The sequence below is a fragment of the Nicotiana attenuata genome, unplaced genomic scaffold (assembly GCF_001879085.1).
Source record: "Nicotiana attenuata strain UT unplaced genomic scaffold, NIATTr2, whole genome shotgun sequence".
In the NCBI taxonomy this organism is placed as follows: domain Eukaryota; kingdom Viridiplantae; phylum Streptophyta; class Magnoliopsida; order Solanales; family Solanaceae; genus Nicotiana; species Nicotiana attenuata.
In genome coordinates this window covers 1,409-25,490 of record NW_017673891.1, presented here as the reverse complement: position 1 = coordinate 25,490, position 24,082 = coordinate 1,409, and the positions used below count along the sequence as shown (strand labels likewise).

Below are 24,082 nucleotides of genomic sequence, written 5' to 3'. Positions count from 1 at the left end.
TATATATATATATATATATATATATAGCATATGATGTGCTGGCGGAAACCCTTTATTTAAACATTACATAAAGAAATAAATTAAAACAGCACATATAAAATCATATCTCTTTCACTAAATCATAGTCCTCACGATCCAAGAGAAGCCAAGTTCCATCTTCTTGTTGAACCATTCCCTTGTGCTTCTCAGTCCACCAATTAGCAGGTATACAGTATTCATCTTTCAATGCACTTGAAGATTTGTTGGCAAGTGCGATATCACGATTCACCTCTAGTTTAAAACCTACTAAAAGTCCTAAACCTTGAGTTCCTGCAACTCCATGCATATAACACTCCAAATTATGCCAAGTGAGCACATCTCCAGGAAGCTTTAAATATGGAGATTTTGTGGTGTCAATTATTAGTTCCTCTCCTACATCTATATAGCCAAGCGGTGGGTATTTCGGAACAATATCCAATAAGTTATGAATTCTCAAGATATGAAGATTTTTCAGTTTGGAAAAGGCCTTATGAAAATTGAGATCCCCAACTTTAGGACTTGCGAATACAAAAGCTGTCACTGGAAACTCCTTGCCACTGCTTGTTTTGTTGATTCCATTGAAAGCTATGTCCACTGCATTTAGGGTTGCAAGTGATGCACCTAGGCTATGTCCGGTTACTGTTATGCTCACCTCTTCATTCTTATATTCCTCAACCAGTCTTTTCACTTCTTCAAGAACCTAAAATAAACAAGATTTAAATTTAACTCTTTAGTTTCACCGACTCAATATTTAAGATAGAAGGAAGCACGGAAAATGTTATTAGGCTTGACATTAATTAATAGGTTTCAATAACAAAATCAAAATATACCTGATCTCGGACACTATACTGATTAAACTTTGAACGTGGATTTTCTGTTGTATAAATATTGTAGAAGCCATGATGCACCAATGGCTTAAACAAAGGAAGTAAACCCCCATCACCAAATACTTTGGGTCCTGGGATAAGTAAAAATTCAAGGTCATTAACCCACTCCAGTGTCTGAATTGTTCCTCGCCAAGCAATTACAATATCCCTCCTTCCCAGTGCAACTTTACCCTCATCAGTAGCCACAGCAATATATCCCATAAAATTTGATTCCTTATTCCATGCTTCTCTTGACAATGATTTTACAAGGAAAGCACTAGGAAGGGGAATGGATGAAGTTGCATAAAAATATTTGGTTACGCGATATTTCAATGGGTCAAGTCCAACCTTGGCAAAAAGGTTTTCCATGGAATATCTGCTAGCTCCGGCATATTTGGATGCTGTCTCCGAAATGAAGGTGTCATAAGTTACTTCAGCCTTTTCTCCATATTGAATAATATATTTACGAAGATCAAGATCCAACGGGTTTAATAGCCCTTCCCAATTATTTTTGCCACTAAGTTGCTCCCATTTCTCAGCCATACTAGCCATTCCTTTTCTTCTTTTATGCTTTTTTACTCTGTTATTTCTTGGTATGTGCTTATCATTTTGGCCATCAAGTCCGACCTTATATAGTGAAGCTAATTCATTTCTCTCGAGGGTTTCTCGTGCATGAAAAACATGTTTTTTTTTGTTTTTTTTTGTTTTTTTTTTCTTGTTTTCCAGGTCATTATCCCAGTGCCAGACAAATGAAATGACCACACAATAGTGCTAATTAAAATTATAGTATATAATTAAATGTCAACATATTTCTAACTACCACCTACCTTCTGTCCCCTTCCCATTTCCATCGGGCTAGTAAGCCAATGGGAAGAGAAAAAAATGAAAACCCTAAACGGGATTGTAGAGAAAGATGTAACATAAAGAAAGAGGGTAACTTAGTAATTTCACATAGTCAGGTTATTAGTTAATGAACTACCAATCCTAGAGTTAGTTAAGCTGAATAATACCGACTTAGTCTAGTTAAGCTCAATTAGTTATAAGGTTAGCTTATATATATATATATATATATATATATATATATATATATATATATATATATATATATATCCTACACACACATGTTTAAAAAAATCAATTTTTGAAGTAATAAAATTTCTCTCTCTAAAGACTAGAACATTCGTTCTTCTCCTTCTTCTCTCTTCTCTACTTCTTCTCTCTTCTTCTGTTTCATTTCTTCTTATCCCTCATATACTATACAAATTGATCTAGCATAATTTCAGGGATAAACATAAAGATATCACAAATCTGTTCATGCTTACTCACATTTAATTACTTTCAGCACTTGCAAAACCTAATTAATAACTACGTGCTAATATTATTTAAATGTCACGTCAAAATCTGCGTTATTTTTGTGACAATTTAAAAAGAGTTGGTTCATCATTAATATATAATAATAACATTTATGGTGATTTGCCATTATATTTCAATGAATAACTTGCCGGCTATAGATTGATAATGCTCAACCTAACCTTTGTCAATAAACTGGTTCTGTCTCGCTCTTTCTGACTATTTATTTCTTCCCGTCTTAATTTACGTTTAACACATTTGTTTTAATACAGAAACTAAAGTAATGAGATGGAGCTTTACAATATGTAAATAAGTTAATTTTTGATTAGTTTGAATTTGTAGAAGAAAAAAATTAAGTTCTAAAATACCTATATTTGATAATAGAATAAGGACTGTGATGAAAAAGTGATGAAAAAGAGGCCAACTGTGAAATTTCCTAAGTGACCCGTGCAAAAACAGGCCGAAGATTCAGAGAACTGGATCCACCGCGGTTCTACCGCGACCGCGGCAGAACCGCGGTGGGAAGCAGCTGCAGAAGTTCAGAGATTCCGCGAGGGTGTTTGCCCGCGGTTCTACCGCGACCGCGGCAGAACCGCGGCAGGCGCAGAAACTTCTGGGACCAAAGTGTCAATTACGGGATTTTTAGACCTAAACCCTATTTAAAACATTAGACTTCGCCCAAGAGAGGCATGTATTGATTTTTTAGGTTTCTTAGCAAGGAAAACAATTGGGAGAAAATACTCTAAACATCCTTCCTCTTTTCTTTTGATTTTGATTTTTACGATGAATTCAAGCTTAGTTTATTTTTCCATAGTCATGAGTAGCTAAATTCCTTGTCTAAGGTGTTGATGAGACCTATTGGGTGATGAACTTCTTGTTTATGTGAATACAAATTGCTAGTTTAATCTTTATTTGTTCAACTTCGAGTTCGTTGTAGTTAATTGACAGGATCCTCAATTAGCTGTGCCTATTTAGTGTGCATAACTTGAAAAAGAGTGCATATTTAGGGTATTGTTGAACAACACCCTCCTAGATTATTAGAGGAATCTATAACTGCGGGTTTAAAGGCGGGATTAGGAATAACGAAGCCTTTGGTGCAATCTAAATTGAATTGTGCTAAATAAAGTAAGCTAGTGTATCTCGGGAGAGTGCAATAGTAAATTACTGTGATTACTCGGGAGAGATTTACGGTAAGATTAGCGTTCATGATTGATAGAGATGTGTGGATAAATTTGTATGAGCATAAACAGAAGGGATTCCATCAATAGGGGAAATCATTGCCTTAGCTTTTTCTCATAATTGTTTACAACCTTTATTTTTTACGTAGTTACAACCATTTAGTTATTTGCAAGCTAGTTGTTAAAGAACACTCAACTGAGATTTGAATATTTGGGAAGCTGGTTCTGAAGACTTAGTGGGTCTGAAGATAGCAGTTGATAGGTTAACTCTCTGTGGATTCGACCCTGGGCGTAATACTCGGGTTATATTTGCAATGTCCGCAAAGTCTTTTTTTTATAAGGCATAGTTGGGCGTGATCAGTATATTAGAAAAATATAAGTTTAACTTTATATATCGATAGTATAATGTTTAGTCATTCAAATGTTAATTAATTACAACTAATAATCTATACGTAAAATAGATTGGTAATTTGGACCTGACCCTATCACTAATCATTCTAGTGAAGATACTGAAGACATTAATGCCGACTTTGTAATTTTTGAACGAGAAGTTGAATCAACCAGCTGAAGTAGAAGATGTAACAGAAGACCATGTAATCTTAGAAGTTAATGCATTGTGGCTGTCATACAATATGACATCTCTAGACTATGTTGGTTGCTGCTGCTTTATTTTATTCGCTAATGAAATTGGCACAGGATACTCCACATGGCTCATTTAGTGGGGGTGTCTGGAGTTAGCTACTCCCCTTGAAAATCAATATAAAGCAAGATTAATTGACTAAACATAACTCATTTCATAAAATACAAGTAAATCAATTAATACAAAAGTTTGTTCTATGCAGTGTAGACATAGAAATCTGATTCAATGAAATCATTGTTCGAATTCATATATGTATTTTATGCAATGATATAGCTTATAAAAAAGTTATTGTTTAACCAGAAAATAGGAATTTCGGTCAAAGCCTATTTTTAGAAGTACTCAGGTTACTGATAATCGAGAAAATGAATATTTTTACAATAAGAAAGGAAAATTAGAATATGAAATAGCAAAGTAATTAATCAGTGTAAAGCAGAAGTAAATAACTATATTCCAGTAATAATTAGAGCGTGTCCATACAAATGACATTTCTGTTTCTTATAGACATCTCTAAGTACGTCTTTTCCCTTTATGACCAGGTCATTATGAGCATTAATGACATTAATGGAACGTTATAATTGGTAATCATAGCTATTTCGTGAAGATTCCGTAACGTTTGTAATCATTCATGTTCATTAATTGAACACCAATGAATCTGTCCTTTTTCTTGTCTTGGTTCATTCCACCGGTGTCTCTTCAAATTACTAAAGAGACTCCAACAACCGTTTTTTCTCGTCTATCAGACGATTTGCTCGTACCTATTAAGACTCACGTCTTTTTAAGTACTCTTTTCCATCTGTTACTTTTCTAATGATCCACGTGTCTTGCCATGTCAGCCACATATATAATTAATTCTACGTGTAATATTTATTTTCCCCAATACAGTTATAGTATTGGTTATTGAGAGGTTTTGTTCGAAGGAGGCAAACTTTGTAAGTGCATTTTTTTCCTGTGGGCTAAAATAATGGGTAATGGCAAGATTCGAAACTAGGACATCGCCTATTATGATACATTAATATTGAAATGGTATACCGTCTCATCTGAAAGTTTAAACTATTAGAGAAATCAAACTTTTATTTACTATCTAATAATGTCTTCTAACATATATAAATTAATTCGTACAGATATGTTAGCTAATTCAAAACAAAGATGTTAGCAATAATAGAAACTCTCATGACGGTGACCTAAACAATGTGCATCACGAGAAACGAAATAACCATATCTGTTGACTATTGTAAACGAAATAAAATACAGGAGCCGAGAAGTGAAATGTCCCCTCTATAGTCTACCAGTCAATTTTGTGCTACATTTTTTTTTATATTATAAGATCAACGATCAATTAGGTAAACAACACCCCTTCTATGAGGATTATCGAATAGAAGTGGTCTGAAAATTCTAACTTCCACTACGAATAAAAGCACAAAATGAAAGATCTTATATACGTATCAGTGACCCATATTAATAACATAATGTAAGGAGAATGGCTGAAGATTATTCTTTCATATTATTCCTATTCTAAGGATTTTTTCCTAAAAGGTGATCACGCCCAACTACGCCTTATAAAAAGGATAAGCGGTCGTTGCAAATATTATCCGGTTTACAAGTCCGGAGTCGAATCCCACAGAGAACTAAGCCTTAGCTACAGTTGTTCACTATCACCAAGAATACAAGCTTGAACAATTCCTAACTTATAGATATTAAGATTCTTGTGTTTAACTAACTAACTAACAAATTACAATAATAAATTAACACTAAAGATACTACAGGTTGGAGAGAAGATTAAGGAGGTCTAGAGTTATGATTTCCCCAATTGTCGGAATCCTTCCCGCTATGTCTTCTATAATTTCGCCTAAGTATTCTCTACCAATCATGAGCGCTCTGCGTGTTGTAATTCTCTCCCGAGTAATTACGACAATTTACTAGACATACTCTCCTGAGTTACGCTAGCTGGCTTTAATTACAGCTCACTTAGATCGCACCCAAGGTTTCGTTATCCCTAATCCCACCTTTAAACCCTTGGTTATTGATTCCTCACATACGCCGGGAGTGATGTTGTTCAACAACTACCTAAATATACACTCTCTCTCGAGTAATACATACTAAATAGGCACAGCTAATTGAGGGCCCTTCAATCAACCACAACAATAATATAGTTGAACAAATAGAGAAAATACTACGGCTCAATTATATAAAAACATAACAAGAATTTATCCTACAAAAGGTTCCATCAAAACCCTAGATAGCAAATTAGCTATTCATAATAGTATGTAAAACTAAAATACAAAAAGTCATAACCAACAATGAAAAATAGGAAGAGGAAGGAAAAACTCGTAGAAGAATTCTCCGCCTTGCTCCTACTGTGTCTCTGCCTCCTTAGGTCGAATTTGTGTCTCAAATCTGTCCAACCTCCTCAAAATACCATTTTTCCATGTATATATACCAAGTAGGGTCGGGCCCAAACAATTACACATTCTCCAATGCGAAAAAGGACACTTTTCCCGGGAAGGACGTGCGCGGCAGCGCTTGGACCGCGCATATCCACTTTGATTCTGCCTGACGAGCGCGGCCTGAGCGCGGCCGCGCACTTGACGTGCACTTTTCACCCTATTCTATTTGGAATTTGGAAAAAGATAAAACATTAAAGTTGTATCCCTTTGAGTTAGCTTTCCAACCATATATTGTGGAGCCCAAATGGAGTTTTGAGCAAAACGTTATGTGCATTTTACTAGACAATGCGCAATATGCCTACTCGATTCTTCGTTTGTTCTTAACTATCATCCGTTGATCCCCGAAAACGATCCCGGCATAATTTCTTTAGCTTTTACTCAGACTTCAAAGCTCCAAATCACTTGAATTCATTCTATAACCTCTACATAGCTCGGAATCACTCCTGCAAAGCATAAAATACACAATTAGTGCAATACACTAGCGATTAAAGCTCAAACTCAATTAAAGTGCAGTAAATTTGAGTGTAATAAGCGACTTAAATCCGTAATTATAGCCTATCATCAACACCCCACACTTAAACCTTTGCTCGTCCTCGAACAATCAAACTACACTTTATGTAGATACGACCTTTTAAACAATTCTCCTAACTCATCATACCAAGAATATTTAAAATAGACTAAGCACAAAAGCGTAACATCTTCACCTCAAGATTTGACTCACAAGTCCCACGCATTATTCACAACTCACCCACTTACTCTACCATAGAGGTCACTGACATTGCCTTTCCTGCATGAATCAAGTGCCCTCACACAACAAAAGAAAGTAGTTCCAACACAATAAAATTTAAGAACACTTAGGAACTCAAGATAGAAAGAATTCACTCACTCTCAGAAATAACATTTATATCCCACAAAAGATGCACCATAGGCTTGCCCGTAGTGTATTACTCTACTAATCGAGCTCATTCAGTGTAGGATCAAGTATGACTTTATTTGGTTGTAATGTAGGCTGCGGGACGGGTAGGATGCATTTAGATATAAGAGTGACTACACCTCCCTAAGCACTTTAATACATATACTCTAACATTCAAACCCCATACTTATGTCAAACCAAACTCCACCTTCACATCAATGTATATTACCCCATTCTTCTTTAAGCACACTTACATCAAAAGCCACCACTTATCAAGAATTTTTTTTTCCCACAACAATACAACTTTTTTTTCTTTTCTTTTTTTCTTTATTCATGTGGCTCTTACTTTTTCAAAATAGTGCACCTTTCTCCTTATTTCATTAGTTCCACTCAAAAGCCACACCAACCACCCCACACTTTAACTTTTACCCAGTTCATAACAATTCAAGTGCTCATGAGAGGTGAAAAGGTTCAAATAGATGGTTAATTCAAATAATTGGGTAAGGCTTGTAATGTGGTTGCCAAAGAAATAGGATTATAGGCTCAAAGGGGTTAACTACGATGCACAACAATTAGGCGGGTAAAATATACATATCTGGCTCAACAAAGAAACGCCTATATCATTTCCAAGACTGAACAAAACTACTATTTCGCTCTGTAAACACACGGGGCAAGTTCTAGGCATCAAATGCAATGCACAGAATACAACAACCCTCACACGCACATGGCACATGACTTACTCAAGATTGGATCATCAAGACACTCTAGTCAAAGCAGTTAAGCAAAGTTAAGAACATACAATTTAAGGTACTTATACAAGAATCAAAAACTGAGCCTAAGCGTCACAACCAAAGTACTCACTATTCTCAAGGCATAACAAAGTCAAGAGATATTTCTTCAATTCAAAACACAACACAATGGCTCCTGCTCCCAAAAAAAAAAAAAACTAACTACACCCCGTTCAAACAAAATCCTTGGAAAAGAACCGCGGCAAAGAAAAATCAAGGGGGAATTACTACACTACCTACAAAGAAATTTTTTTTTAGACTTAAATCCCTCAAGAAAATTGTCTACTAGATCCATCGTCGGGAAAATTCCAATCTTTTCTATTTAAAAAAAATATTCAATTAAACTAACATAACTAAAATAGCATAGAAATTCACCCAGACAATCTCCTCACCCCACACTTAAAATTGTGCATTGTCCCCAATGCACACCCATACAGAAAAGAGGGTAAAAGAAACTCCCTGGTAGGCCAAAGGCCAAAGCACTAGCATCTCATGGGGTATTCAGACTTCTCCCAGGCCTGGTCCTTCGTGCGGGTACCTCACACTTTGTTCCAACCATCTGGTTTGCTGTTGCATCCTTTCAATAGCTTTGCTTTCCATGCTCCTAGAAAATCAAAAATCGACACTACAAAAATAATATAATAAAAAATATAATAATAATAATAATAATAATAATAATAATAATAATAATAATAATAATAATAATAATAATAATAATAATAATAATAATAATAATAAAAAGAAAGCAGTAAAGTTGGGTTGCCTCCCGACAAGCGCTTGATTTAACGTCGCGGCACGACGTGAATCACTTTCTACCTCCACTTCGAACTTATGAATTGGACCCTAAGTTTTGATTCTGCTCTGTGATCATGCTCCTGGGGTGGTAGAATGAATCTGACTGGCCCAATAAAATAATGAAGTATTCTGCACTTCTTGGCCTTTGGATGAGATGTGTATTCCCGACTTTCTGGCACGAAGAATTCCATAATGTAGGCATCTTGTTCCTTACTCCTTGACTCCTCAAGTGGCTCGGACGGCTCTATTTTCATATCATCATCCATACACAATGTGGAAAAATACTTGGAGTGTGGACCAATGGGCTCAACTACACAAACATTGGGATTGTCAACATACTTAACACTAATGACACTAGAGTCAACTAAATATGTATTATCAATATCCTTGGTTGACTCTAGTATCTCTTCTACGACATCGACATCCTCAAAATCTAGTTCGATTGATTGTTGGTGTTCTACTCTGGCCTTTTCCTCTAGCTCATCCTCGTATTTTTTTAAATCCTCCAGTATAATGGCAATTTCTGCAGCCAATTCATATTCATATTGGCTACTATCCACAATGTTAACTTGTTGCGCTTTACAAGGTTCAATTAATTTATTCGCTTGAGCCCCCAAGTTGTGAATAGTTTCCCCTTGCCTTTGTACCCGCAGTTGTATCTCATCATTGTTCCATAAGGCACTTTAGCATATCCTCGATCTCTTTCAGGTCCTCATACCTGAGTTCTTTGTTCCTATTAACTTCACAAGAAAAAGAAGAACCATCAAAGTAAGGGGTTGGGGGAAGATAAGAAATATAAGCACAACCATGAAAGTGACCATCTTGACCACCACACATATCACACACATTGCACACATAAGATTGAGTTGGTGCACATAACTCGCTCTCGGAATATTTTGATAATTTTGCCCTGCGTGGTTTCCTCCACAATATGCATAACGAGGATCAAAAGTAGAATTTACCAACATCAAAACTCTCATAATTCCAAGATGCCACGTCTCTCAGATCAAAAATAAAAAGTTAAAAATAAATAAATAATCAAATACACAAAAACAAAAATAACAGTTCAAACTTGCAACCTAGAAATATGTATACCTACAGCTACACCGTTAGTTGCCCGGCAACGGCGCCAAAATCTGATTACGCCCAACTATGCCTTATAAATAGGACTAAGCGGTCGTTGCAAATATAATCCGGTTTACAAGTCCGGAGTCGAATCCCACAGAGAACTAAGCCTTAGCTACAGTTGTTCACTATCACCAAGAATACAAGCTTGAACAATTCCTATCTTATAGATAATAAGATTCTTGTGTTTATCTAACTAACTAACAAATTAAAATAATAAATTAACACTAAAGATACTACATGTTAGAGAAAAGATTAAGGAGGTATAGAGTTATGATTTTCCCAATTGTCGGAATCCTTCACGCTATGTCTTCTATAATTTTGCCTAAGTATTCTCTACCGATCATGAGCGCTCTGCGTGTTGTAATTCTCTCCCGAGTAATTATGACAATTTACTAGACATACTCTATCGAGTTACGCTAGCTGGCTTTAATACAGCTCACTTAGATCGCACCCAAGGTTTCGTTATCCCTATTCCCACCTTTAAACCCTTGGTTATTGATTCCTCACATACGTCGGAGTGATGTTGTTCAACAACTACCTAAATATGCACTCTCTCCTGAGTAATACATACTAAATAGGCAGAGCTAATTGAGGGCCCTTCAATCAACTACAAGAATAATATAGTTGAACAAATAGAGAAAATACTACGGCTCAGTTATATAAAAACATAACAAGAATTTATCCTACAAAAGGTTCCATCAAAACCCTAGATAACAAATTAGATATTCATAATAGTATGTAAAACTACAATACTAAAAGTCATAACCAACAATGAAAAATAAGAACAGGAAGGAAAAACTCGTAGAAGAATTCCCCGCTTTGCTCCTATTGTGTCTCTGCCTCCTTAGGTCGACTTTGTGTCTCAAATCTGTCCAACCTCCTCAAAATACCATTTTTCCATGTATATACCAAGTAGGATCGGGCCCAAACAATTATACCTTCTCCAATGCGAAAAAGGACACTTTTCCTGGGAAGGACGTGCGCGGCCGCGCTTGGACCGCGTATATCCACTTTGATTCTGCCTGATGAGCGCGGCCTAAGCGCGCGCGCACTTGACATGCATGTTTCACCCTCGGAATTTGGAAAAACGTAAAACATGAAAGTTGTAGCCCTTTGAGTTAGCTTTGTAACCATATATTGTGGAGCCCAAATGGTGTTATGAGAAAAAGTTATGTGCATTTTAATAGATAGTGCGCAATATGCCTACTCGATTCTTCGTTTGTTCTTAACTATCATCCGTTGATCCCTGAACACGATCCCGGCTTAATTCTTTGGGCTTTTACTAAGACTTCAAAGCTCCAAATCACTTGAGTTCATTCGATAACCTCTACATAGCTCGGAATCACTCCTGCAAAGCATAAAACACACAATTAGTGCAATACACTAGCGATTAAAGCTCAAACTCAATTAAAGTGCAGTAAATTTGAGTGTAATAAGCGACTAAAAGGCCAACCAAGATCGGATATAGCTGGTTTTCCGCAAAATCTATTTTAGTAGAGCATATGATGTCGATGGCCCGAGGTAGATCCTCAGTGGAATTTTTAGTTCTTAGTGGTTAGTATCACCCTGGGGCCTATAGTCATTCCTCTCTCTAGTAGCAATCCGGTCTCCAGTCGATGGTACTATTTAAACGAGAATGCCGTGTCGTCCAGCGCACTTGACCACTTATGGAGTTCAGTTTAGTGCTTATTACTTGGTTGGGGTGGAATCTTGCAACATAAGAGTTGACTCTTCCTTTCCGAAGTATGCAGCGAGGAATCGAAGGGATGAGATCCGATTCAATTCTGTGGTTAAATAAAATTCTTCCCTTCGTTAGTTTACCCATTATAACTGACTGTCACGACTGAGAAGTCCCTATGGCGCGGTTGAGGGCAGTTGAACGAAAGGAAAGCGGGTAGGCCGCCTGGGTGAGACAAAGCCATCAAAGCCTTTCTGACTCGGCCTGGCCCGGTCGCCCTACGCGACTGGCGTGCGTCATGCTTTTGTAGATCAGCTAGTATACATTGAAGAAAGTGGCCTGTAGCTTTCCCCGTCCCCCCTTCGTCGGGCGGTGCTTGTGTGGTGGAACCCAGTGCAAGTATTCATTGGATTTATTGTCAAAAGCTGGTCTTTCTGCATGCAAACCGGAATAAGATCTAAAATTAGCCTCAGATGCAGGATATATAGACTAGTAGAGACCCTCTATGTAGTTGTCTATCTAGGGCGATCGATCTACATCTTTCCCCATAGTCCTGGGGCTGTGTCTCGATCTCCTATGTGCGAAATATTAGACGGACCTGAGCATTCTCCTGCTCTACGGAGCCCTCTGGAGCTACACTGCCCGAACTACCAATCGCCCCACTATCTGCTAGTCTGGTTCGACTCGAACTTCTGTCATGCTCCGTCCGTGGAGCGTATGAATTTCGTGGAATATAGATAGACCAAAAGAGGGAATGAATAATTATAGCCTATCATCAAAAGGCTATGAAGTTTGTCTTAATAATTCGTACAAAGTAGGTTATCGAACAAAGCGCAACAAAAAAATTGAAGGATCATAATCATTCATACAAGCAATAATTCAGAAGTGCTGTGTTAATATTTATTAAGTGGGGCAGCTCGCAGGCTATCATAGTTTATTTATATTGCATGAACCACGACATGAAGATGTCTTTCAATAGAAACATCACCACATTCGTTGGATCTTAAAAAATTATGACAATTAATAAAAATGAAGATCGAATAGCTGTGTACAACGTACCATATGGATCACTTCTGTCGTTCATTAATTGTACACACTTGCATTAACTATTTAAAACTAATGACTTGTAAGTTTATACTCATGTAGTATATTTCAGCATGTTGTACTTTTCTGTTATCATCAAAACTTTATAGGTTTAATGGCAATTAAGCTAAGAAACTCTCATGTCCATCTATAAGCTATACTTTATACTTTCTTTTATCCTAAATTATGTACTACTCTGTACAATTTCAGAGTCAATATTAAATCTATTAAGCTTTTACCATGATAATTTACAGCAGTAATTAGCTTAATATTTTAAGAGAGATCCATAACTATTTTAACTTTCTTGAATAACATGTGGTAAAATATATATATATATATATATATATATATATATATGGAGAAAAAAAAGGTACGTAGTTCATATTTATTAGTCTCCCAACAATTTAAAAAAAAATACCTGTACATTGATTGACAGCATCTAGGATACTCGTAAACATTTGTATTTGTTCAGAGAGCTGTTAAACTCTCGTTACCATGACTATTGTCACACCTCCTTTTTCTCCAGGGATAGGGAGTTTTTCACAATTAAAATGACATTAGTCGAAATGAGATTATTTTATTTAATGTCAGAGTTGCCACTTGGAATAATTTATGATGTCTCAAGTCACCGGTTTATTTTAAACCCCAAATCGAGGAAATTATTGACTCTTATTTATGGTCCGCGATCACAGAAGACCGGGTAAGAAATTCTGTTAACACGGGAGAAGGTATGAGACACTCCCGAGTTTCGTGATTTTAGCACGGTCGCTCAACTATTATTAATTAGCCTAATTATCTGCTTTAAGACTTATGTGCATTATTTTTTTTTAAAAACCGCTTTAATTATTTATGAAATTTATTTAAACAAGTCGCGATGCCGCGCACTCATTGTTTTCGTGCATATTGCAAATCGTGCCATGTGAAACGCACCCGCGATATACAACATGTTTATTTTTATTATTATTTGAAGTTATGATCGAGTCACGTGAGACACACACTCGAATTGGGATTTACGTATTGTGGCCATGCCACGGGAACAGTACCCATGACCACGATGATTTATTAATCACCCCTAAAGCAAACGACGATGTTCTTGATTTAATTAATTGCCTAAGTTATTTGAGATCATTTGAAAAGTCATTGGTTATGGATGAGTGTGGTAACATGAGATAGTGTTTTAGCTTACTGAATTCTCACAAAATGATTGAACACGTACTGACATTCTAATTTTAGAGCAACACAGTAATTACAGCCAAACTACATTCAAATGGACTTCGTTTGAACGCGCGGGGGTGGGGGGTGGGGGAGCTGATTTTAGATACAAGGCAGTGATTATTAATTAATCCTACTTCAATCATATGATTTACAGTTGTTAATACCCAATTTTTTCCTATATATTTTTAATATGCATAAGTACTTTCAAAATAGCGTATATATGCATATATAATCATGCACAAGATTTTTATAATTTTTGTATATTCTAAAGATTTTAAATTGATTTAGTTCCTTCCCTTTTTTCTCATAAAATTACCAATAATTATCTCTCAAATTATATTTGTGGTAATTCAGTCATCTCAATTCTATATTTATGCCAAAATATTGTTAAAATATTTTAGTGCATTTTTATAATTGCATTTTGCATTTTTAAAGCTAATTTGCATATAATTGCAATATTAGCCTTATTAATGTACAATTACGTTTTATATGTATAAAATGATCTTCTATATTTTTAAAATATTAAATATCTATTTTTAAATCATTTAGTACACAAAAGTATTTTTAGAAATCATTTATTATTTATTATATATTATATAGGTTAAATTGGCTATTTAAAACCTAGCCAGATTGCATTTCAATTTTAGCCTCAATTTTAACCCAACCCCAGCCCAATTCCTAATCGAATTACCCGACCCAGGCCCCAAACACATCCTACCCGACCCAAAACCCATCAGATCCTGGCCGTTGATCTTTCAAATCAACGGCCCGTATTGTTTCTTGCCTTTTTTAATTCTAAGCCACCCCCAACCTTAATCATTGTCCTACATCCGCCGCCCTAAGATCCTCTCCTCTCTCAGTACACTCTCAACCTAACCCTAGACCTTCAACCGCCGACATCTCCTCTCCGGTCATCTCCGGTGACCTCTCATCGTCTCCTAAGCCTCCAATGGCTTCTCTCATGCCATGCCTGCCTTCTCTAAGGTCTTCAAGGGCCCAGGGCCATGGCGACTTGCATTTAGGGTTCGTCACTTTGTCTGTTCTTGGCTACTCCAGTATGATTTTGAGCAAAATCATGCTGTATCTGTTACGATCCTTGGGATTCTAGACAGGTTCTTTCATCTCTATATGACTTTCTTCTGAAACCCTAATTTCTTCCTATATCTCTTAGATCTGTCCAGATCTAGGACGATATGAGTTTGTTTCTTTAATGCTTTACACTGTCCTTAGAACTCTTTACAAGAATCGTTGATTTCAAGTGTTTTTCACCTTCTTCTAAAATTAGGGTTTCAGAACTTCTTTTACAACTTTGTTTAACTGATTCTTTGTGTTTAAACTTCTATTTCTTGTATTATTTTTACTGATTCTATGAGTTTATCACATCTTTCACTCGTCTATGTTGAAAGCCCTAAATTTCTAGGTTTTTTCGTTTGATTTCTATGACTGGCCTGTTCTCGTTTGAGTTTCTGTGACTATCTCGCCTCGAATATGTTTCTACTAAGTTTCTTATGCCTAACTTATATCAGCTCTATGTGTTTGTGTTCATCTTGACTGTTCAAGACTTGCCTCTTTGCTTGCTATGTCTGGTTATCCTTATCTCACTCTATTTATATGCTAAACACTTACTCGTGACTTTCTCTTTGATTGATTCTGGATTCCGTGTTTCATGGTTTGATTGGAAGACCTTCCTTTAAAATTTCGATTCCTACCCTTTCTATTTCAAAATTAATTGATTCGCCTACCTTGTCTGCATTGGTACTTTATTCTTACTGGCTATCTCCTTAATTAGAGTTTTCTGAACTTAGCCCTAATTGTTTACCCGATACTTACTGAATTTGAAATCTTTCCTCATGGGTCGTACATTGATTTCTTTCCTTATCTGTTACTTGTTCTTACCGTTTGAGTTGATTCCCTTAACTTAAGGGAGTACTTGTGCTGATTTTGCTCTAATTGGTTCTGAGTTCTATAATTACTATACCATTGTGATTCTTGCCTTATTTTACCTAGCTTCGAACTACTATATATACCTCCTCTCTCATTAACACAAACACACGAGACATTGGTTCAAAAACTCTCTCTTTCACACTAAAAGCTTTCTGCTCTCTTTTGTGTTACTTACTACTGTCTAAAGTCAGCCGGATGCAAGCTAAGGCTAACTACTGGGTTCTCTTTCACTTTGTGTTTACTATCCTCTTACTGGTATGTTCTAATTTGAATTCATGTCCCAAAACAATATGCTTCTCCTATTACTTCAATTTGTCATGTTTCTAATATGCTTCTATCTATGGTTTTGTTGTTCAACCCGCAATTAACATGTCTACTTCACTGTCTTCTTTGTTGCATGCTATATACCCCCTTAGGATCCCCTTCTAGTGCGCCCCAATGTGACTATGTTTCTCTGATCCCTGGTATGCACCTTCCTGTATGAAGTAATTGGCTATCCTAAGCCTATTGATTCTGTATTAACTCTAAAGTTCATGCTACTTTAAAAGCCTTGACCCCTTTTAAGGCTCCTCTGATTCTGTACCTATGTGCGTCTGTGCTTACTATGTGCCCTATGCTTACCCCAAATCCCCATTACCCCTAAGTGGATGTGTGCACCTGTTTGACTCCATGTATTGAAGTGCTGATGAACTTCTTCTAGTTATGTATATGGTTTGACTGATTGTTAGCCACCTTACCTTTTTTTTTAAATTGTCTTATTTAATAACTCCCTATGTGTTTCTTACAAAACTATTTCAAGCAAATCTCTTTTAACACTGTTTTCCTACTAAAACCTTTCAAATTGTGTCAAGCACTCTCACTCTACTCCTAAGTCACTAGGTTCTGCCCCCTCCAGTGTGCGTACTGCCTTGGGATCCTCTTGAGAACCCTCTGAACTCTGGCACACTGAGGCTGGCCCTTCCACACTGCACTTACTCAATTTGGTTGCAAAGTCTAGGCATGAGCACTGCCCGAGATCCTTGAGATCCTTAGGGAACTCTGACGCACCTAGACAATGATATTGTCTATGAAATTGGCATTTGAGGCTATTGGAGGTCTTGGAAAATCACTTGGGCCTGCTTCAGGCTCCCTATAGTGTAACTTCTTCTTTTCTTTTTATCTACTTATGTAATTCATTCATCTGGTTTGTAATAATTTGTAAACGAATATTGGGGTGACTAGTGAAAAAGGGTGGGTAGTTACATATTTGTGGGGTAAATGGGTAGAAACCATGCCTATAGGATTTTATATTTGTTATGTTTGCCTTACCATGTTAGAAATCATGCCTATAGGTCTCAAGTGGGTCCAATAATAGAAATCATGTTTGTAGGTCTTAAAATCAACTTCACAAGTAGATACCATGCCTATAGGATATGATCCAGTTCAACTTCTGTTATAACGGGTATTTACATGTGTTTTTATTTGTTATCATGCCTACAAGTTTCTAACATCAGCTCTCAATAATTAGATACCATGCCTATAGGGAACAACGTCAGAAATTCTGCCCATAGATCTAAAATCAGTTTGGTTTAAATAAGTTAATCCAGTTCATGATTAGTTCACTTCGAAACTGGTCTAATTTAGTGGTTTGTTTTCCCTGAAATGAATTCTTTCGAGTATTGCCCTAATTCACTATTAGAAAGCATGCCCATAGGAACTCAAGAGCCTGTTTTAAAACCTGTTCACTGTTTTACTATGTCAAACGTAGTCATCATGCTCTTAGGACACCACTATTCAGCGTGTAGGCAAGCCTATAGGGCATTTTCAAATCCTACAGCTCTGAAGCTGTTTCTGCTACTTAATGTTGTTTTGATTTTAGCAGGCTTAAAATCAGTAGGCAAACGGATAGGGCCATTACCTCTGAGTTTATAAAATAAAAACTGCATATCTCCTGTGTTCTGATATTCGCCTAGACATCATGTCTTAGGATACTGTTTAACAATATTGCCCTTATTTGTGTTTGAGTCGTGCAGTTTACACGCATTATCTGTGGAGGTGAACTTGAGCCTCTAATTGCTTCTTTTCTGCCTTATGTGCTAAGGTCCTATTTGTTCTTGCCTGTCGCCTTAGAATTTTCTCCTTTTAAGCACCTTAGGGGTCGTCTAGAACTGCCCAGATTTAAAGGTCCTAAAATACCTCCAAGGCCACAAGGAAGGGACGGGTAGTGCACGCATAGGCATCGTCAAGTTTACTAGCACGCTTTAGGCTATGACCACGGGGTGGGAAGGGTAGATATGGGATATGATGACTACGCGCTAATGTCACGTGTAGCCCCTCATTGAGGAGTGTTTACCGGACATTGTGTGGGGTGATCCTGTAGGATAAACAACCTAGGACCCCTCCTTTCCCAAATCCCTTCTGTTTAAAACTTTGTTTTATATGTATACAACTTGTTCAAAACCTTTTTTCTATTATTTGAGTTATACAATGTTCAACGTGCTTTACTTGCAAACTATTTGATTAAACTACTTATTTGTTAATGGACTAATTCATAAATATAAGTTCGGCCGGGACCCACCATTGTGGACCGAGAGGGGTGCCTGACACCTTCAACTCAAGGTTATTTTGTGCCCTTACCCTAAATCTCTGGTAATGCAAACCAATCCAAGAGTTAATCGCTCTAGGTGCCCTAAGCACCATAATCCGTTAGGTGGCGACTCTTCAAAATACCAAATTCCCAAAAGGAAATGAGTTACTACCCCATGAATGTCGAAACCCGGACCTTCTTCCCTGTAAAAAGGGAGGGAAAAAGGGGGCGCGACACGGTGTTGATCTCCGGTGGGTTGGTTTGAGCCGTGTGAGGCTAGGCTTTTGGGTACAGACTTGGTTTAGGGTGCATTGGACTAGGTGAAAGTGATGCAGGAGCAGCTTCGCACGGCGCAGTAGAGACAGTAGAGTTATGCTGACAAAAAGGTCCGTGATGTGTCTTACATGGTTGGGGAGAATGTTTTGCTGAAGGTTTCACCCATAAAGGGTGTTATGAGATTTGGGAAGAAGGGAAAGTTGAGCCCTCAGTTTATTGGGCCGTTTGAGGTGGTTCGGAAGATTGGAGAGGTGGCCTACGAGCTTGCCTTGCCACCTAGTTTGTCGAGTGTGCACCCAATATTCCATGTTTCTATGCTCTGGAAGTACGTCGGTGCTCTGTCTCATGTTTTGGATTTCAGCATGGTTCAGCTGGATGGTGTTTTGACTTATGATGTGGAGCCGGTGGCCATGGAGGAGGCTACTTGGGATACCGAGCGGGAGATGCGGAGCGAATATCCACACCTATTTGAGACTTCAGGTATGTTTCTAGACCCGTTCAAGGATGAACGTTTGTTTAAGAGGGGGAGGATGTAACGACCCGGCCGGTCGTTTTGAGAGTTGTAGCCCTGTTCCCCCATTTATTGCCCCTTTTGTACTCTACAGCTGTTATATGACTTACCGGATTGGTTGGTTCGGGTCCGGAGTGATTTCGGAGTGAATTGAGACACTTACTCTCCTAATTGTGACACCTTCTTTTTTTACCACCCGAGGGGCGATATAAGGGAGTTTTTCTAATTTAAGTGACATTATTCGAAATGGGATTATTTTATTTAATTTATTAGAGTCGCCACTTGGAATAGTTTATTTGGTGTCCCAAATCACCGGTTTATTTTAAAATCCCAAATCGCGGAAAATTCGACTTTACTTTATAAGTGTGTGAACCAAAAATTCTAGATAAGGAATTCTGTTAACCCGGGAGAAGGTGTTAGGCCTTCCCGGGTTTCGTGGTTCTAGCACGGTCGCTTAAACTATTAAAATTGGCCTAATTATCTGATTTATTACATGTTTTAACCTATGGTGCATTGCTTAAAACTGCTTTTAATTATTTTAAACCGCTTTTAGGAAGATTCAACGCTATTTAAAACAGTCCTTGAACCACGCTACATGAAATGCACCCGCAGTTCGCGACACGTTCTATTTAACATTGTTGAGAAATTGAAATTGGGTCACATGAAATGTACACCCGGATTTAGTAATTAAAATCACAACTACGTCACGGGAACCGTACCCGTAGCTATGATTGAATTATTTAAAGAACGCGCCTAAAGCAACTACGAAGGCTTAAATTAATAACAACATTTATGAGGGCCATGGAGAGTTTAATTGATGGCGCACCTCAATTTTTACAAGGTTTGAATTAGTTTCATGAGGGCCATGGGTTATTAAAGGGAAAATGGCACACCCCAAATTTCCTATAAGAGTTAACTAATTTTACGAGGGTCATGGGCTTAGGAGGTTTTATTTGGCATGGCACACCTCAAATGGTTTTAAAGGAAACTTATTTAATTAAGGCCATCTAAGGATATTCTTATTTGAAACTATCTTAAGCGTAACAAAGGCTAAATGATTACGAAAGGTTCTAATCGTTTTGGACAAGGGGAATGGGCCAGCAGTGGCTCCTCACTTGGACGAATCGGCTGTAAGGGCTGCATTTGGGCTCATGAATTGGCCCAGTAGAGAAGAAACCCCAAGTTTCTGCCCAAGCAAGATCTTCGAACAAATTCACCCACATTGGACTTATTCCAGGTGGGCCTCAGTTAACGTCTAGGCCTGTCTACCTTATTTTATAAAGGAAAACTCATTTGATTGCAAGAAAAGAACACAAGGAAATAATCTGATTGAATTCAATAAAAACCATGAATTGAAACCAAACTGCAATTAAATCATTTGGCAAAAGGGCCCAAAATCGAGCCCAAGCTTAAAATGAAGGAGGGTGGGAACACAAAGGGGGCTGTTATGGCTTGGCCGCCTAATTTGGGCCATTGCCAGGCCCAAAACGCCTCACATACCCAAAACCTGCTAAGGCTCAATTTATGAAAATACATGCATAGTTATACTGGTACCAATGAAATGCCTAACATGCTGGGCTTTAACCATCATCATTCAAAAAAAAAACATGAGGAAACCTTAGACTATTCATACATCACCTTAAATTCAAGATATTCTAATGTTCTAATGATCACATCATTACTTGAAAATGAATATATTAAGCATAATGTAAAATATTGACTAAAGATAATCCCTTATCAGTAATGAACTCTGTAATATCAGCTATGCAAATTGAACAATGAATTTTCTTTTGAGAAGTGTGTGAACTTAGCCCTTAGTTTTGCATCATGACATCACATAATATATTCCTGGCCTACTATGAAATGGACAACAAAAGGCCAGGCCCTTATACAACCTACTTAGGTTTTCACAGACCCAAACACACAACAATAAACTGCTGAAAACATTCACCTCTACTATCTTTCACATTATACCTATTTACTGGGAAATTCAATATTCACCTAGTAGCAGCCACAAATCATACACCACTAAACAACAAACTCATGAACAAGGACTACAGCTGTGAAATGATAAACATAATCAAACTGAAACTATCAGACTACTACATTAGAGAACTACAATTGAAATTCCAGGCAGTAGTCTTCCATGATGCTGCTAGCTTCCATACATGAGCACGTCTATGGTTAAGCTTTGAACTCATATGAATCTGACCATGTAGAGGTCAGATTCCCTTAGAGCATGGGGTTTTTGGCAGGGATATTTGGGAAATCAATGGTGAAACCGTAATGAGGGAAGGTCGAGGATGATGGGTTGTGATTTTGGGGTAATTTGGGGAAGTTAGGGTTTTTGACCGGATTTTTCGATCTGAGATTCGAACAAATCTGAAGGGATTCGAGGGAAGCTAGTCGGAGATTGGGAAGGGGGAGGTCATGAGGATTCTGTGGTGTGAATATGGGGGTAATTGGAGTACCGGCGCCGTCGTGGGCGATTTCCGGCGAGCGGAGCCGGTGAAGGAGTCTTTAGGCGGCTAGGGTTTGAATCTTTTAGAGAGACGAGTGAGAATGAGGGGATCTGATGGGGGGGGTGTCTCACGTTAGGACAGTTATATGGTAAAAGGCTGGTCAGTTCCGAGCCGTTGGATTAACAAAATCCAACGGCTGTGATCAAAACATCACAAAACGGGGTCGTTTGGGAACTGTGGGAGCTGGGTTGGGTGTATTTTAGTTTTGGGCCTGGGTTTTGGGTAATTTGGACGGGTTTGGGGCATTTTTGGGGATGGTTTGGTTACTAGCCCAATTTCGAAAATATCTTCTTTTATTCCTTTTGTTTTCTTTTCTTTCTCTTTTTTTTAATTAAAAATCCTAATAATTAAAATCCTAAATTATCTCAAATGTGAAATTAAACTATTTAACTAATTATAAAAATTATGGACATCACTTAATTCTAAATTAAAAGAGAAAAATTAATAAACTAAAAATTAAAAGACAAAAATGTAAAAATGAGCTATTTTTGTGATTTTCAAATTTCTATAAAACAAATAATTACTGATTAATTCTAAAAATATAAATACAAATTCTAAATGCAATGGATGATATTTTTGGTATTTTTCATGATTTAAATAAAAATTAAACATGCACAGAAGTTCAAATAATTAAGAGAATTCTACAAAAATTCCTAAAATGGCAACTAATTAACAGAAAATCTATTTTCTTGGGATTTTATAGGAGTATTTCGTATAAGGCAAAAATCACATGCTCATTGCTGCCCCTCTTTGCTCGGAAGCACGAAGGGTTTTCGGGCAAAGACAAAATGAGCAACTATGAGCGGTTTTTGCCCGTTTGAAACTCCATGAGAAGCATTTTTTGAGAAAGCCTGACCGAACCTTGCTTCAGAGGTTGCCTACATATCCTTGGCTATAAAGGAATCAGGTCAGTGTAGTTCTAGAAGTTTTGGTAGCTGGGACTACCGAGAAACTGTGATTTCACTGTTGTTGTTGCTGTTTCTGCTTGCTGAGCTCCTTATTACACCAAAATGAAGAATAAAAGCTAAACTAGCCAAGCCTATCAACTACGAGTTACAAGATTCCTATCTATAAATCTTGTAAAGCTTGATCTTGAGTCTCGGATGGTTCTTCCTACAGACTCTGATCTGAATCTTGATGCTCGTTAGCTGCAACCGCTTGTTCATTCTTCTTCAATTTTTTAGATCAAGGCGGGACATGCAAAACTTGTGACTTTAATCATATCTTGGACAGTCTGCATCTTTTCTCCGCTTCTATACTTGGAGTTCAACTTCTTTTATTGTTCTTCCTTTCTTTTATTTGTGTTGAGACTTCTTCTTTCGATCATCTCAAACCTCGTGCGTCACGGTAAAAACCTGTTCAGGCACCAAAGCAAACAAACGAACGAAATTTTTCTGCCCCAGTTTTCACTAGGAAAATTTCGTGAGTTATTGTCACAAAATCTAAACTATTTCTTTATTGAATGCAATTAAACTCGGGATTGTGTATCCTCGGGAAGAAGAGATTAGGGAGTGGAGCCCTATATCTATACTAAAATCAACTAGGGAGTGGAGGCCCTATGTTGGAAAAAGTGACTAGGGAGTGGAGACCCTATGTCTAAAATAAATTCAACTAGGGAGTGTAGACCCTATGTCTAAAAATAAACTCAATTAGGGAGTGGAGACCCTATGTTGGAAAAGGCGACTAGGGAGTGGAGACCCTATGTCTAAAATAAAGTCAACTAGGGAGTGGAGACCCTATGTTGGAAAGGCGACTAGGGAGTGGAGACCCTATGTCTAAAAATAAACTCAACTAGGGAGTGGAGACCCTATGTTGGAAAGGCGACTAGGGAGTGGAGACCCTATGTCTAAAAATAAACTCAACTAGGGAATGGAGACCCTATGTTGGAAAAGGCGACTAAGGAGTGCAGACCCTATGTCTAAAATAAACTCAACTAGGGAGTGGAGACCCTATGTTGGAAAGGCGACTAGGGAGTGGAGACCCTATGTCTAAAAATAAACTCAACTAGGGAGTGGAGACCCTATGTTGGAAAGGCGACTAGGGAGTGGAGACCCTATGTCTAAAAATAAACTCAACTAGGGAGTGGAGACCCTATGTTGGAAAAGGCGACTAGGGAGTGGAGACCCTTTGTTGGAAAGGCAACTAGGGAATGGAGATCCTATGTCTA

At 37.5% G+C, this 24,082-nt stretch overlaps 1 protein-coding gene across 1 annotated transcript; it reads right to left on the bottom strand.

Moving 5' to 3' along the window:
- Nucleotides 1-11: 11 nt before the first annotated feature.
- On the bottom strand, nt 12-1,483 carry LOC109217557 (phospholipase A1-IIgamma-like). The gene is made up of 2 exons (XM_019381816.1): nt 849-1,483; nt 12-718 (listed from the first exon to the last, which is right to left on the bottom strand). Exons 1-2 carry the CDS (start codon nt 1,434-1,436, stop codon nt 101-103), a joined length of 1,206 nt encoding a protein of 401 aa, XP_019237361.1. The 5' UTR covers nt 1,437-1,483; the 3' UTR covers nt 12-100.
- Nucleotides 1,484-24,082: the final 22,599 nt, after the last annotated feature.